This window comes from Trichechus manatus, unplaced genomic scaffold, assembly GCF_000243295.1.
Source record: "Trichechus manatus latirostris isolate Lorelei unplaced genomic scaffold, TriManLat1.0 scaffold00222, whole genome shotgun sequence".
Classification (NCBI taxonomy): domain Eukaryota; kingdom Metazoa; phylum Chordata; class Mammalia; order Sirenia; family Trichechidae; genus Trichechus; species Trichechus manatus.
The window spans coordinates 2,940,061-2,957,773 of record NW_004444158.1 but is presented as its reverse complement, the minus strand read 5'-3'; the positions used below and the strand labels follow the sequence as shown (position 1 = coordinate 2,957,773).

The 17,713-nt window shown below is 34.1% G+C and overlaps 1 protein-coding gene across 1 annotated transcript in view; it reads left to right on the top strand.

Moving 5' to 3' along the window:
- SMCHD1 (structural maintenance of chromosomes flexible hinge domain containing 1) overlaps window positions 1-17,713 on the top strand; it is a 140,084-nt gene that overhangs the window by 104,539 nt on the left and 17,832 nt on the right. The window contains exons 30-40 of the mRNA XM_023742898.1: window positions 288-367; window positions 772-929; window positions 2,479-2,594; window positions 3,872-3,936; window positions 8,012-8,099; window positions 8,962-9,093; window positions 10,164-10,316; window positions 15,338-15,464; window positions 15,634-15,753; window positions 16,810-16,895; window positions 17,503-17,625. Of these exons, the coding sequence (XP_023598666.1) occupies window positions 288-367; window positions 772-929; window positions 2,479-2,594; window positions 3,872-3,936; window positions 8,012-8,099; window positions 8,962-9,093; window positions 10,164-10,316; window positions 15,338-15,464; window positions 15,634-15,753; window positions 16,810-16,895; window positions 17,503-17,625 (1,248 nt within the window). The remainder of the gene's footprint in view (window positions 1-287; window positions 368-771; window positions 930-2,478; window positions 2,595-3,871; window positions 3,937-8,011; window positions 8,100-8,961; window positions 9,094-10,163; window positions 10,317-15,337; window positions 15,465-15,633; window positions 15,754-16,809; window positions 16,896-17,502; window positions 17,626-17,713) is intronic.

Here is a 17,713-nt window from a genome sequence, read left to right as displayed (position 1 = left end):
GCATGTGTGTTACTGTTACATGAGAAACTATCTGTTCTGTAAGCCTTCACCTGAAGTACAATAAAATATTAAAAAAAAAAAAAAAAAAAATTCTAGTTTAGTTGATCAAGATGAAGGGTTGTTATCCTTGGATTATATGATTACATACTGTATTATTTCAACTAGTTCAGATTAGAAAATTGTAGATTTTAATAGTATGGGAATGTAACTTAGAATTGCTTGTTAAAAGAAAAAGAGCTTCATTGATCTCTAGAATTACCTGATTAACAGTTTTATTTCCTTTTTAGCTCACTCCTTCAAACCAACAGCATAAAACAGATGAAAAGGGCAGGGCTAATTTGGGAGTATTCAGTGTTTCTGCCCCAAGGTAAGAACTGAAAGTTTGATAGTTACTGGTATTATGCACATTGATTTTTCTTATTATTTGCTGAAGTTCAGAGTAATAACTACTCTTGGGTTTAGTATTAGGCAGGAGTTGGAACTGAACCAGGAGTAGAGAGTTTGGAAGAAGAGTCAGATTTTTATTCCTCAGATATGCATGTGCTATATCAAATAACCTTCGTCAGATAGAAAGCAGTATCCCTAACGTATGTGTGGAGAGTTTTCTCTGCTTTTCTACTAAAGAAAGGCTAATTACCAGTTTAGAGAGTAAAGTAAATGGAAACTGGGAAGAGAGCTCAAGGTTTTCTAAATTAAACTTTGTGTAAAGTGTCTCAGAATTTTTAGGTTGTGATTAATGTAATTTGACAACCTCTCCTTTTTTTTTGTTAGGGGAGAACATATTATACAGATTAAAGCCATCCATAACAAGAATACCATTGAAGGACCTGTAATCAAGTTAATGATTCTTCCAGACCCTGAAAAACCCATTCGTCTCAATGTTAAATATGACAAAGATGCTTCCTTTTTAGCAGGGGGACTTTTCACTGGTGAGTAATTTACAGTATTTAAATGAATGTGTAGTGATAATTTGCTTGTTATTTTAGTGGCATAAATTATGTATCCTAGGTGTTCAGCATGGTAAAAATCATGCATGCTATAGTCTAGATGGCAGAGAAAACACATCTGGCTTAGCTGTGTCTCCTCTCACCCCTCCGTCCTGCTTTCCTTTAATGTCAAGAATGAACTGAATGTGCATACATAAACTTATAGCCTGAGGTCGTTGGTTCAGTTTGGGTTTGTACATTCGCTGAATTGTAAAGTTTTCCATAAGAAATATAAACTGCTAAGTGGGAAGAACTGTGGCATTGTGCTCTACTAAATGGGTTGTGATATTATCTTAAACCATCAGAACCTGAACCTAACTTTTTAACTTAATTTGGATGGCAATACATCATCACATCAGCATTTATGATTAAAGGTAATTGAGAGCAACAAATGTTTACTAAATGCCTGCTATGTTCAGACACTCTACTAGGTTTCAGGTACAGTAATGAAAATGACAGTATTCAGTGAGTTCATTCTAATCTAGGAAACAGTCATGTAAGCAGATCATTTCAGTACAGTGTGGCAGTGCTAAGTCAATAGGAAGATAGTGTTTGCTCTTAAAAAAAACCAAACCCACTGCCCTCGAGTCGATTCCAACTCATAGTGACCCTATAGGACAGAGTAGAATTGCCCCATAGAGTTTCCAAGGCCGTAATCTTTACGGAAGCAAACTGCCACATCTTTCTCCTGCGGAGCAGCTAGTGGGTTCAAACCATTGACCTTTTGGTTTGTAACCGAGTGCTTAACCACTGTGCAACCAGGGCTCCTTAGTGTTTGCTGTACACAGGTAATTTTCTGGAAGATTTGTTCCTTGGAAGGATTACTTCCTGTACATATTTTTAAGGAGTGAAAAAAACACACCAAAAAGCTTAGTTTTTTTTAATAATTAATTTTTAATAAATATAAGTTACATATATACATAGCTTCTACAATCACACAGTTTTTAATTTGGAAATTTAAGAACTATTTCCTGTGAGTAAAAAACTATTATAGGTGCCAAATGAGTGTTATAGATGGTAAATATAATGGAAACATTTTATTTAGCAGTACTTTAGCTACTGTATGCTATTGAAATTCTTAAAAGAAAGTAAACATTCTGTTTTTGGAATACATAAAGCATATGGTTCAGAGATCAGTTAGCCTAACTCTCAGATGCTAAGCATTCACCGTCTAGCCTTTCTGTCTTGCATGCTTGAACTTACAGCATGACAGACTGAAAAGAAGGGAATGTTAGCATCAAAGATGTATTTGTTAGATTTTTAGGGAGAACTTGATGTCCAGATCTAGCAGTAGAGTTATTTGTCATGATTAGTAAGTTTTATAGACAAATTGTTGGGGAATGCTGGTTAAATAATGGCTTTATTTTCTTCCTCAGCAGAATTTTATTACTAACGTTTAAACAAGATGTGTGCTTTAAGGCATACATTTATTTAACTGTATCCATTAATCAAATTAGAGAGAAAATAATTTTTTTAATGTTTACCATGACAGATTTTATGATTAGTGTTATTTCTGAAGATGACAGTGTCATTAAAAATATTAATCCAGCACGTATTTCCATGAAAATGTGGAAGCTGCCTAGCCCTGGGAACCGGCCACCAGCAAATGTGAGTCCAGGAAAGCATTTTCAGATGTTAAAATTAGCTCTTAAAGTTTAACTTTAAATGTAATTTAATGTAAGAATACAGTGTGTATATTTGAGAACTAGAAATTAATCCACTCCATTCTTTGTGATTGTTTTTTAATACATTACCATACGTTTCAAAATTAAGTGTTAATGCTCCTGAAAAAGAGTAGCCTGCATTGTGATTTTTCTTCACTTTTTAAGATACTAAAGGACAGCAGCACAAGGCAGAATGCCACTAAATACCACCAAAGGAAACTATAGAAAATGAGATGCACAAAGAGATGTGGTTGATAGATTCCAGGGCTAGAATGGTTTGAGGGTCTGAAGCAGCACTGTCCAGTGGAAATACGATGTGAGCTACACGTGATATTTAAATTTTCTCGTGGCCACATTAAAAAAGTAAAAAGAAATAGATAAAATTAATTTTAATATATTTTAACTAATATATAGGAAATATTTCCATGGTAACATATGTTCAGTATTAAAAATCATTGAGATTTTACATTCTTTTTCTTACCATGTCTTCAAAATTTGGTGTGTACTTTATGTTTACACCACATCTCAGTTCATACCGGCTACATTTCAAGTGCTCAGCAGCCTCATGTAGCTCCTGGTTACCATACTAGACAGCATAGATGCAAAATAAATCTAAAATTGGAAACTAAATCTTAAACTTTAGGGGATCCTGATTTAATAATCTGTTTCAACGTTTAGGTTCATTTTAATCATTTGTTTAGGAAACTGTTGTTGTGTGTCATTCTGACATGCAGTGACCCTGCGTGACAGAGTAGAACTGCCCTATAGGGCTTCCTAGGCTGTGATCTTTAAGGGAGCAGATCGCTGAGTCTTTTCTCCTGTGGAGTGCCTGGTGGGCTCAAATAGCTAACCTTTTGGTTAGCAGCCAAGAGCTTTAACCATTGCACCACCAGGGCTCCTTTTTAGGAAACTAGTTGCTTAATGTAGACCATCAATCTGATCAAGCTGCTATTTATTACCTTCAAATTTATTGCTGCTGTAGAGATCCATTGTGTGCCCTTTAATAATGGGATGTTTTTATACTGTTGCCTAATCTCACTATTATGTCTAATCTCATTATTGTGTCTGATGTGCATTGTAGAGAAACATACATATTCTTATAAATCCAGATGTGATCTGGATTCACATTCAGTTCAGGTATATAAGAGGTTTTCATCCTAAATATACTATGTTAAATGTTTGTAACTTCCCCTACACCTTGTCTTCTACTCCCCTTTCTAGGCAGAAACATTTAGTTGTAATAAAATAAAAGACAATGACAAGGAAGATGGCTGCTTCTATTTCAGGTATTTCTCAGATAATTTCATATTTTTATCCATGTTTTGTTGCAAAGTAATTCAACCTTGGTTTTTTTTTGGGAAGTTTTTTGGGAAAAGATGTGTTTTAAGTTTTGTAAAATGGTTTAGAGGAAGATTACTATCATGGATGGATTAGCTTTCAATAGCGTAAAACAGAGCTGTCAGAAAAAACTTTACGTTGTCACACAGCACTGTATAATCCTTTACTACGTAGAGGTTTCTGTAATTAATTTCTTTAACTTAAGATATCATGAAGTAATAAAGAAGGTTGGACTAGCTTTTTTACTGTTCAACTGTGTGACTTTGAGCATGTTGCTCCTTCATTCTGGACCTGCATTTTAAAATCTGAAAAATGGTTTGGAATTAATTATTTCTAAAGTTTATTTTTAAAATTCTTTGAATTTTCATCAGCAGAGCCACAGTGCTGAGTGTATGACTTCAGTGCCTTTTCAGACTGTGCTGAAGGACCACTTTTTGGTTTTTAAGATTTCCAATCTATTATAGACTGATGAGTTTTGTAAAACAGGCCCACTGACTGTCAGAATGCTATAATTGCAATGTCAGATTGCTATGTATGTTTGCAAGTGCTCTGACTTTTGTAATTACCTTGTAACACATTGGTAACAAAATGTTCAGACCAGCACCTGTCCTGGGACCACACTTTGAGTAACATTGCCTCAAGCCTTTTAGGTATGCCAGAGTTGTTGCATGGAGCTGATGTAAACAGCCCTAAAGGGCATAACCTGAAAACCAAACCAGTTGCCGTCAAGTCGATTCCAACTCACAGTGACCCAATAAAACAGAGTAGAACTGCCCCATAGGGTTTCCAAAGAGCAGCTGGTGGACTCGAACTGCCGACCTTTTGGTTAGCTGCCATAGCTCTTAACCACTGCGCTACCAAGGCTCCTAAAAGGGCATACTACCTTTTTTTTCAGTCATTAAATTATCTTTCAGTGTATGAAATCTAAGTGTGGACTATTTCATCATATTCTAAAATATTCACATTTTGTTTTAATCTAATCTTATTTTAACAGTCTAGGGTATCAGTTTGAAGGAACCTTTCAGGGAATCTTTTAAAAATAATCACACACGTTTTGGAACTAGTAGAAGTGGCGATTGCACAAGAATATAAATGTACTAAGTGCCACTGAATGGTATACTTTAAAATGGTTAATTTTATTTTAATGAATTTTGCCTCATTAAAAAAAAATTGCACACACCGTCACAAACTCCATTTTCCTTTTCCAACTTAACGTACCTTTGTTGTTGTGTATGTTAAACCTATCAAGGCATTACTGTTGTTTTATATAGTTAGTGTTTGTTGACATTTACTCACTCATGTACCCTTTCTGTTAACCTTCAACTCAGGACTTTTACTTGGGATCGTTTTCCATCTAAGGAAGTTTCTTTAGTATTTCTTTTCCTATATGTCCTGCTGGTGATGAATCATCTCATTATTTTTACCTGAAATATTTTTACACCACCTGTGTACTTAAAGAATATTTTCATTGTGTCTGCTATTCTAGATTGGCCGTTTCTTTCTTACACTACTTTGAAGCCATCCTTCACCATCCTGGCACTTCTGTTAAGTACGATGCTAGTCTTATTGTGGTTCTCTTGAAAAGTAATCATTTTACCCCCTCCTTTGATTTCTTTCAGTTTTGTTTTCACCTGTCTTACTATGATATGCCTAGGTGGGGATTTCTTTTCATTTTATTTATCCTGCTTTGTGTTCAAAGGCATTGATTTTGTGGTCCTTGTTCGATTTTGAAAAAGTCTCAGCCATTATGCCTTCCAGTATTGTGTCTGCCTCATTCTTTCCCTCTTCTGGCATCTTAATACCACACCCATTAGTCCTTCTAGCAGTATGCTCTATCGCTTACCTGTCTTCTCTATGTGCTTTTTTTTTTATTATTATTATTATTGTACTTTAGATGAAGTTTTACAGAACAAATTAGTTTCTCATTGAACAATTAGTACACATATTGTTTTGTGGATTGGTTGCCAGCCCCACGACATGTCAACACTGTGCACGTCTCGACCTTGGGTTCCCTATTACCAGCTTTCCTGTCCCCTCCTGTCTTCTAGTCATTGCCCCTGGGCTGATGTGCCCATTTGGTCTCATTTTGTTTTATGGGCCTGTCTAATCTTTGGCTGAAGGGTGAACCTCAGGAATGACTTCATTACTGAATTAAGAGGGTGTCCGGGGACCATACTCTTGGGGTTTGTCCAGTCTCTGTCAGACCAGTAAGTCTGGTCTTTTTTGTTTTTTTTTTTTTTTTTTGGTGAGTTAGAATTTTGTTCTACATTTTTCTCCAGCTCTGTCTGGGACCCTCTGTTATCCCTGTCAGAGCAGTAGGTGGGGGTAGCTGGGCACCATCTAGTTGTGCTGTACTCAGTCTGGTGGAGGCTGTAGTACTTGTGGTCCATTAGTCCTTTGGTAGACTAATCTTTCCCTTGTGTCTTTGGTTTTCTTCGTTCTCCCTTGCAGCAGATGGAGTGAGACCAGTGGAGTATCTTAGATGGCTGCTCACAAGCTTTTAAGACCCTTCTATTTGCCATTCTTTTGCCTCTTTCATTCTACATATTTTCTTCTGAACTATCTTCAGTTCACTGATTCTCTCTATTCAGCGACAACTAATTTGCTGTTAAATCCATCTTTTGAGTTCTTAATTTCTGTTTGGTATTTTCAGTTCTAGAATCTTTTTTTTTTTTTTTTTTTTTTGAGGTATAGTTCTGTCTGGAATTCTCAGTTTTGTCTCTTATCACCTGACTAGTAAGCAGTTTATTGAAATCTGTGCCTAGAGTTCCCTTTGGGTCTGTTCGATTTTCTTGTTTCTGTTAGTTTTCATCCTAGTTCTCTTGCCTCTTCATATATTTTTTATTATGCCAGACATTTTGTTTATGAATATTTATAGAAATTATTTGAGGTCTAGGATGCTGTCTTTGTTCAGATAGGGTGTACGTTTGCATCTGCCATTTGCCTGGACTACCAGCAGTCTGGAATCACCTCAGTCCAGATTCAGGGATTGAGATGAGTCAAAGCTGAGTTGTGTTCCCCTTGAGCCTGTCTGCTTTAGGTCCACCTGTACCAAGGAGTAAAGCAGCCTTAACATGAAACTCACTTCCCTGGGTGTCTATCCTATTTTGGACCCTGGCTGAGTTATTTTTCACCAGCTTGTTAGCCCTCAGACATCATCAAGCAAATGTTTATATAGTTGTCTTCATCAGGAAGGATTGGTCTGCCATTTGGAAGCAGAATTCTTATTTAATTTTTACTGTAACTTTATGAGAAATTATCCTCTTGGAGAAAATGTGGCTTAGAGAAAGGTTATTTTTCTTCAGGGTCACATACATGTTATAGTGCTGGGATTTCAATTCCAGTGTGTATACAAAGCCTGTGTTCTTTTTACTACATTTTGCCAGTTTTTTTGGGACTATGAATGACATACAAAAGCCACCTTAGGGATCATGAGCACATATCAGACAAGATATGCTATAGAATGTCATTCATATTTTCACTGTGGTTAAGTGTAACCAAAACAGGCTAGTCAGTGTATCTCTTATTAGGTACTGAGTTCTTTATTGACAATTAAATCGTAATAAGTGCCTTTTATATAATAAAGTCAAATACTTAGAATAGTCGTTGAATGGAAAACGAAATGAAAATTAAAAGATCAGCAGGATGTCCTATAATGTTGAAATATTAAACTGTCAGTTGGAAATTTATAATTTAGAAGTAAAGCAAAATTCACTTGACATGTAATTCAGAATTTTTTGTATTTACCATTTTCTCAACTTTATATTCCTATTCTTTGCATTTTACCATATCCAGAGCCTTTGTTCTGGATGTTTTCTGAAAGGATGTACAGGTAAGAGGGACCTGGGATTAAGCCTGACACGCAGGAAATGTTTTTTGAATGATTGAAGCTGGATGTAGTAATAGTAATTCTCTTCTTACGCATCTACTTTTTGTGGAAGGAACATAAATGTGAATGCTTTGAATTCTTTGTTCCTTTATTTAAAAACTGTCAACAGTCTTATCATTTTCTTTTTAATTTAGGGATAAAGTAATTCCTCACAAAGTGGGAACGTATTGTATCCAGTTTGGTTTTATGATGGATAAAGCATATACTCTCAGTAGTGAACAGGTTTGCTAATTCTCTTTATATACCACAGTTAACTTTACATTTTTATGAATACTTACAGAATGAAATGTTTTGTTTAAAAGTGAATTGATTATTGGATGCAAAGTATAAATAATACAATTGTCAGGAAAATTAGAAAAATATATTTAAATTATGTTCAATAATTTGACCTGATGAAGAAATCTCTTTCCCTTCTCTCTTTTTATTGAAGACTCAGTTAGTAAGTATGTTGGTACATGTCATAACAACCATACATGAAAATTTTTAAATTAACATTTCAGGTATTAGAATTCTGGGTAGTGAAGTTTAAGGTAGTTTTCTCTGAACAGTTACCTGTATTTTTAAAGTCTCTAAATTTGTTCTTAATGGTTATAAACATTAAAAAATTAATCTGAGGCATTTTTTGTCCTGAATTTTTCAAATAAATTGATGCTTTTAAGAGATTAATTGAAATAAAACTTAGATGGTAAAATTTCATTTCATTTAGTATATGCCATCAGTTTTTCTCTTGCTCTTAAGGTAGTCCCTGATTTACGATGTACTCAAGTTACAACAAACTGCACTTAGGACTGTCGGATTTTTTTTTTGTACATTTTATCATTAGTAATATATATGCATGTATTAAAATATATCTGTAAGTTTATGTGTAATATTTCCAACCCCCAAAGACAAAGATCGGATTTATAAAGTTACTGATAATAAAAGGCAATAATGATGAAAACTAACCAAAAAAAGAAGCTATTTGACTTATGTCAGAACCAACTTACGATGGAGTCATTGGAATGGAACCTCCTCGTACGTCAGGGACTACCTGTACTAAAGTATCAATATTTTGTTAATCAGAATACTCCTTCTGTTTTGTAAGGTGATAGTTGATGTTCTTCCTAACCAACCTGTGAAGTTAGTTCCTGAAATCCAACCAGCTACACCAGCTGTTTCTAATGTTCGCTCAGTTGTCAGTAGGACCTTGGTCAGAGATTTACATCTCAATATCACGGTATTGTTTATTTTCTTCCAAAACTATAAGGATAACAAGAAAAATTATTATTTAGAATTTTGGTATGCAAAATAATTATTATAGAGTAGATCTTGATTAGTCAATTTAAGGTTATAAAGCAAATATGTGCAGATTAATTAAATATTTACAAAATTCAAATTCTTTATATTTGAATATGAGTATAGGATGTATAAGATTATACATAAAATAAATCGAGATGTACTAAGAAGAACTAACTCAAAATACAGAAATACGTCAGCCCCTCCTAATACATACTTTTACTTCCCTACTTCATGGGTATATTGTCAGTGTGTGTGGACTAAATTGATTCCTCAATGTCCAGTTCACTGAGGGGACAGAAGAAGGTCATTAAGTATTTTTTTTAGGAGATCTGCTCTGATGACTGATCATAGTTAGGGAAGAAAATCAGAGCTCCTCAAGGCTGCTGATTACCTGGAAGGTAAGCAGCAATAGAGCTGCTGAGAATATTAAGAAAAACATGTAAGACACAGTAGTAGGACTTTACCTTTGTGGAAAAGTTGCCTGGTGGGATACTTTAACTCCTTTCAAACAACTTATTTTCCTGTTATAGACAAGTGTTAGACAAGTGAGTGGTTCTTCTCTTCCCTAGACCTCTTACTGGGGTAAAACAGTCTGCCATATATGTACCAAACATTGTCTGAAGAGTACAGGATATTTCACACGTATAGGTACTGTTGCTTTTCAAATGTATACAGATGCTATTGAAGTTAATAAAATAATTTAAAAGCATTATAAATTCATAATCTTTTTGTTGTTGTTTTTCACATCGATAGATGTTAAAAGCACATAATAAGATGAAATTTGAAAATGAGAGTCCTTGTAATTTAGACAGTTAAGAGCCATTGTATTAGATATAAGTCTTGGGTTCTCTTATGCTTTTTGAGACTTTTTCCTGCCTGTGGAGCACTTAGTCTTAGAACTGAATTCTGTGCTTGGATTAAGAAGGGTCAAGATATTTTAATGTTTGGGATTTACATAGTCTCTGGGTTTAATCTTCTAAATAGTTGTTTTCCATTATTTACTTTAAGGACGAATACAGCAATCATACTGGAATTGATTTGGTTGGCACAGTAATAGCTACTATTAAAGGTTCCAGTGAGGAGGATACAGATGTACCACTTTTTATCGGGAAAGTTAAAACACTTGAATTTCCCTTTGTGAATGGTTCGGCTGAAATCACGGTAAATTTATACCTTTTGGTAGATAGATTTCTATGGTATTTTAACCCACCATATTGAGATGTTCTTTTGTATGTATAGCTATGAAATATTCTAATTATAGCAGTAAATTAGAAAGTCAGCTGAAATGTATTGTGATGTTGCAAATTAAACTCATGTTCATTATTGCCTTTAGCAAGGTCCCCTTTTTCCCAATGAGTGCTAAGCAGCTTTTTCTGATTCTAGTGATTTATGAGCTTCAGTGACAATATGATATTTATGTTTCATTGAAAATCTGCCATTTGGTGGATAGAAACATCAAGCCTAGCCCAGGTAAAACATACATTTATCTGCAGAAATTTAATAAAGTCCTTTGTCTTTGTTATTCTTGTTTTTTCAAAATGGAAGTAGTTTTACTTGTATAAAAAAGTACAGTGCAAGAACTTCCAAAATAATCACTATACTACTCCTTAGAGATAAGCATGATTATCAACTTAGTCTGTAACCTTCCAGACTTTTCTTTATATGTACTAACACTTCATGTATACCTGTGTGTGTATGATTTATATGCATATGATTTATATGCATGTTATGTGTGTAAAATTTCATTAGTTTCATTAATAAAACTATACTGTTTTAAAAACTTCTTGTCTTGCTTAACATGTCTTGAGTATATTTCTTCATCAGTAAATATAAGCCTACATCATTGTATTAACAGCCACAATTTATTTGATCAACTCTTCTCAAAATTTAGTTTCTTTTCAAAGTTTGTTTCTATCAACAGTACTTCTATGAGCCTTCTTCTGTGTACATTCATACATAGATCTGTTGTTTTTTTTTTTAAGAAATTGGTAGAAGTAGAATTGCTTGGACACAGGGCATGCACATTTTAAAGCTTTTAATCATTATTGCCAATTGCTCTTCAGTTTATATTCCTACCAGAAATATGTGTCCATCCTCATAATGTTACCAATATTGGATATTAACAGTTTTTAACATTCTAACCAACTTCCTATGCTTTAAAAAGTATTTTCTTACTAGTAAGGTTGAACATTTTTCATGTTTTTTATCTTTGTAAGTTTGTTGGCTTTTTTTTTTAAGTGTTCATCATTTTCTTCTTTATATATTAAAGATATTAATACTTGTTTGTATATAAATATTCTGAGCTTATTTTTTAGACTTTTAGCTTTGTTTATATTGGCAGAAGGATTATATTTACAGTGCTACCTCTAGTATTCTTTATGCTTTTAGTCTTTGTCTAGATTTTATTTTGGCTTTTTTTTCCAAATTCATTTGAAATGAGTTATATATATGTTTATTTCTTGGTATCAGTTATTGAATACTTCTTCCTTTACCAACAAATTTGAAATGGCCTCTTTCCTTGTCTTTTGTTGTTGTCACGGTTCATCTTCATATCTAACCCAGTGCTCACTTCACATGGTTTTCATAACGTTGGGCTGCACACTGGGAGCAGGTGGATGCACCGGCCTGCAGATGTGTCAGTTAGTCTGGCGATAACCCACCACTACAGGATTTTCATTTTAATTAGTTTCTAACATTTAAAGTTCTAGCGTTTTTACATAAAGATCTGTATTGGTAACTTACTTGGGAGAAATCTAAAGCTCTGGCAGCACAGGGCCAAGTTTCTCTTCTGGGCAGCAGTGGTTGGGGGCTGAGCGGGGACTGCTCCTCTCAGATGGTGCCCTATCTTCCAGTAGCCACACCCATGTCACCTCCTTTCATCTTTTGACATTGATGGCAATTGTCAGTTGCCACTTACATTCACATTTGTTTTATTTTTCTTATAATGGAGAGAGTAAAGTGAAGTTTTCTTGTACCCTAACAAAAATTAGCTGATCGAAGTCACATGTGGGGAGAGGGAAGTACAGAAGAGATATGTTTAACATAAAAAAAGATTTCTGTTGGAAGAATACACCTGGCCCACTTTATATATTTATTTCCTTGCCCCCCTTTCCATAGGCATTTCAAACTGCTAACCCTGCTGTACACATTTTTGAGGTTAGGACAGTGACTTAAGCTATTTTTAGCAGCCATATATAGAATCTAAGCTCCATTTTATGCATATGAATTTCCTCTAACCACTAGAGGTCCCTAATAACACACTGAAGAAGCCTAAAACTCCCAAATCCTACTTGGCTCCTGCCCTACATATTGGGGTGAGGCTCTGGAATTTGATTTTTAACAAGCAATTAGGTGATTCTTAAAGTTTAGGGAAGCTTAGGAAAGAGTAGGAATTCCAGAACACTTAATTGTACCCATGAGGAACCTGTACATAGATCAAGAGGCATGTGTTCGAACAGAACAAGGGGATACTTAGTGGTTTAAAATCAGAAAAGATGTGTGTCAGGGTTGTCTCCTTTCACCGTATTTATTCAGTCTGTATGCTGAGCAAATAATCCAAGAAGCCGGACTTCATGAAGAAGAGCGGGGCATCAGGATTGGAGGAAGACTCATTTACTACCTGCGATATGCAGATGACACAACCTTGCTGAAAGTGAAGAGGATTGAAGTACTTACTGATGAAGATCAAAGACTACAGCCTTCAGTATGGATTGCATCTCAACATAAAGAAAAATCCTCACGGCTGGACCAAGAAGTGACATCATGATAAACAGAGAAAAGATTGAAGTTGTCAAGGATTTCATTTACGTGGGTCTACGATCAACGCCCATGGAAGCAGCAGTCAAGAAATCAGATGACATATTGCATTGGGCAAATCTGCTGCAAGAGACCTCTTTAAAGTGTTAAAAAGCAAAGATGTCACTTTGAGGACTAAGGTGCGCCTGACCCAAGGCATGGTATTTTCAGTCACCTCATATGCATTCAAAAGCTGGACAATGAATAAGGAAGACCGAAGAATCAACACCTTTGAATTATGGTGTTGGCGAAGAATATTGAATATACCGTGGACTGCCAGAAGAACAAACAAATCTGTCTTGTAAGAAGTACAGCTAGAATGTTCTTTAGAAGCGAGGATGGCGAGACTTCGTCTCATGCACTTTGGACATGTTATCAGGAGGGACCAGTTCCTGGAGAAGGACATCATGCTTGGTAAAGGGTCAGTGAAAAAGAGGAAGACCCTCAAGGAAGTGGATTGCAACAGTGGGCTTGAGCATAACGATTGTGAGGATGGCACAGGACCAGGCAGCATTTCATTCTGTTGTACATAGGGTCGCTATGAATGGGAATGGACTCAATGGCACCCAACGACATGCAACAGTGACCCAGAACACAGCTAATGTTTGCAAGGATTAAAAATTATAAAATGCTGGGGTAGGAAAGGCTTCCTTAAGCAAGACACAAAGGAAAAAACTTTATATTTAACCGCATTAAAAGTTAAAACTTTATGTACCAGAAAGTTATATACCATAAACATATCTTAAACAGAATTGAAGGAGCAATTAAAGTGTGTTGATAATTGTTGACACTGAGTGATGGGTCATGGAGATTCATTATGATTCTATAATTTTAAAAAAAAAGGTACTTTTTTAGAGGTGATTGGAGAAATATTTCAATATTTGTAATAGAGGATTAATTGTATTGATCATATTTTCAAACCTAAAGAACATCCTGCTAGTCAATGATATGAGCAGACAGTTAATAGCAGAGAAAGTACAAATGACTGATGAACATCATAAGCATAACCTCAATACCAAGTAGAGAAATGCTGGTTGAAACAATGACTTGCTGTTTTTTAGTTCATCTCTTTACCAGAAAATACATGATTGATATTAATTGTTAGCCAGCATCAAGGGAATAGGGCACTTTCGTACATTGCTGATGAGAGGATAAATTGATACGGCTTCTGAAAGGAAATTTGATACTACTTATTAAAATAAACTTTTCACTAGTCGTGTTTCTCATTATCCATCATTGAAAACACATTTACAAAGAAGCTTTCAAAGATTTTTTTTTTTGCTGTATTATAAACAATTGTTTTAAAACATTTTAAACAACCTAAATATCCTTCACCCAATGAGTGTATATTATTGTGTAGTGCATAAATTTTTCAGATTGTTTCCTATATATATTCACATAGATTGATCAATGAATTGAGTGCTATAAAAGCAAGTTACTTCTTGCTGAGTATAAAGGGTATGCTATTTTTAAAATGCAAACAGTATTCTATTTTATATGTGTTTACATTGACGTAAATATATTGAAAGTTATTTTTAGAGACTAAATGGGATTAAATGGTTAAATGGGGGCTTTTGTTCTGTTTTCTTTGGGAAAAATTGTTAGCTGTAATTTGTAATTTTATTATTTTACCGTGTCTGTCAATTTAGAATTTTTTAATTTTACTTTGCTATAAATTGTTTCACTGTAGTCTAAAAAACAAAATAGCTAGAATCTGTTGTTTCCAGTAGAACTGTGAATAAAATCATTTGGGATATAAGTATTTATATTTCCATCATTTACTAGTTATATGTTATGGTCTTAAACTAAGGTATATCAAAAGTTTTTTGGTGTGTTAATGAAGAAAATACAATTCTTTAGAAACAGATTTTTAGAGCCTTTCAGGACCTCTTGCTCTGTCACCAGGGACTTGGTGGGTCGACTTCCTTGGCAACAGGTGTAACTTAAACTCAGCAGTGGGCTTTAGGCATTTCTTGGTCGTTAGTGATGTAACTTCTGGACCATCAGCTATTTCATACTGCTTCAGCTTCAAGGTTGGGAAGCAAGAAGATTTTGTAGCTCTAGTGGATATAAGTGGCCATTAATACTTCTGGTTCCAAAGAAGAGATACTTTTTATTGTAATTTTCCATTATATATCATTTTTGCACAAGCTGTTTATTGATAAGATCATTTGACATTCAGAATAACAACAAAAGGTAAAAAAGTTGTATTTTATGTCTCAGGTGGTGGTGGGGGAGTTGTTTTAATGAATGTTTAATGAATCTTAAGGGTCAATGAGCTTTGCCTTTAAAACTTCCCACTTATTTGAGGATAGAGCACAATGAGATATGTAACACTTGTACAGTGAAAAAATGACTTTTTAAATGTGGTTTTTTAATTTGTACAGAGCCTAGTGCTGGCAGAAAATAGTCCTGGAAGGGATAGCACTGAATATTTTATTATATTTGAGCCTCAGCTACCAGCTTTATCAAGAACATTAGAACCATATATCCTACAATTTATGTTTTACAATGGTAAGTTTTTATAGACAGATTTAGAAAAATCTATTATTAAATTCTGTGGTGTTACTTTAGATGATCTTGTTTTGCTTTCTGTTAACATGGTGTTTATTAGCTAATCATGTTATATTTTGGAAAAGTCACAATTTTTAAATTGTTTAAACTCTCTGAATTTTTTTCTTAGATGTTAAGAAGCAACAACAAATGGCAGCACTTACAAAAGAGAAGGACCAATTATCTAAGTCTATTATTATGTACAGAAGTTTATTTGAAGCCAGCAAACAGCTTCTTGATGAAATGAAGTGTAAGTCATTCTGTATCCAAAGACAGTAAAAGATTATGGGTTGGATGGTGAGGCGGAAGGTTGAGATTGACACATATTTAGAAACTGCTCTTTATCTACTTTCCTAGACTCCAAATTAACTGCAAACACTGCCGAAAGGTAGTAATGATGGTTTATATTATTTGTCATTTGATAATTTTAAAGATGACATACTCCTTTATTTTAACTGCATTTTTATCTTGCTTACCTATAAAAATGTGAGGTTTTCTGTTATTTAGAAATCTGACTTTGTGGAATATTTAGGTTTTTAAAGGCTTTCAAAATCATGGTAACAATATTTATATCTAACTCCGGTTTGTGGCAAAAGCAACTGAATGAAAGTATCACTAAGGGAGTGATGTGTAATTTAATTTTACTTTGGGTCATGAGGTGTATGTATTTTACTTAAAATATTTGCAATATGTCCTGCCATGGAGGTGTTCAGGTCAGCACCCACTGATACAGAAGTATATCACTTATTTTTGAAGTCAGTACGCATAATGTTTTGCTGCAGTTTTTAATAATGTTTGTATACAGTTAACACAAAACATTTGCTGAATTGTGCTCTGACATCTCTTCATTTGTTGGTTTTTTTCATTTTGTATTAATTACACAGCTAAAGTTTTAGTCATTTTAGCAGCATATAAAGTCCTCACTTTTGTATATCTGTCCAAGGTCAAGGGCATTTAGAAGATTAGTAGGGGCTAAATAGTGTGATGAGGCATTATTTGAATAACAACTGAAAATTGTTTTTTTAAAGTGTTATTTGGTTCTGAGACCAATCGAATACAGTTATATTTGTATATCATTGTGTGGATTATAATAGAATAGTAATATCCACCTTAGCTGCATTATGTTTTGCTTCTCTTTTTTGTATATTAGAATTGAACATTAATTTTAGATTTTTAGTTTAATTTTGAATTTCTAAAATAGTCAACTATCATTTTAACATGAAGCATTAAAAGAAAAAACAGAAGGGAATAAAAATTAAATATTTGCCATCAGAACTTGATGGTTGTTTTTTGTTTTGTGTTTTAGGCCAAGTTGAAGAAGCAAAATTAAAAGAGGCTCAACTGCGGAATGAACTAAAAGCACATAATATTGACATTCCTGCAACACAGCAGGTACAGTTTCCAAGTATACATGAAAGATTTCTTCTTTATTGAATTCTAGTCAGTAACTTTTTTTTATAATTCATGTTTTATTAGGAATTATGGACACCATTGGTTTTGGGTACAAAGATATTTGGGTTATAGTCCAGTCACTTACTAGACAGTAAAAGGGTTAACAAAATTATAGACTGCTCTTTTCAAAAAATTGCAGTTTGTATTTTTAATGTAATGACACTAATAAATGCAGTTAATAATACTCCAACTTGAATACTGCACTGAAGAGCCCAAAAGTAAAAACTGGTATATATCGTGGCAAAGAAGATAAGGTAATGAACCAAAAGGCAATATAGATGTTCTTTAGCTTACATTGTTTTTTATATGTGTAACTTGGTTTCAAAGAAAAATCCCATTATAGGTAGTATTTCTTAGCCTAGGTAAAAAATTCAGTGAGGTGGAAGCTTTATATTACTATAACAATAGTCTTTTTAAATAATATCTAGTTATTGTTAACTTTATGTTCTTGAGTTTTCCAAATTACTTATTTTCCTCAGCTGTCATTATGGGCTGCCTGGTACAAGAGTAATTGGTTTTATAATTAATTTTTCTTTATAAATTACAGATGACACATATTGAAGCACTTTTGAAAAGAAAGGTAACAGAACAGGAAGAGCTAAAGAAAAAACCTAGAAGATCGTGTACTCTTCCAAATTATACCAAAGGCAGTGCAGATGTTTTGGGAAAGGTTTGTGTTTGAGCATTTTAAGAAGCAGTACATTTTATTATTTTATTTTGTTTGTATAAACCCTGCATTGTTTAGAAGTGGCATTATA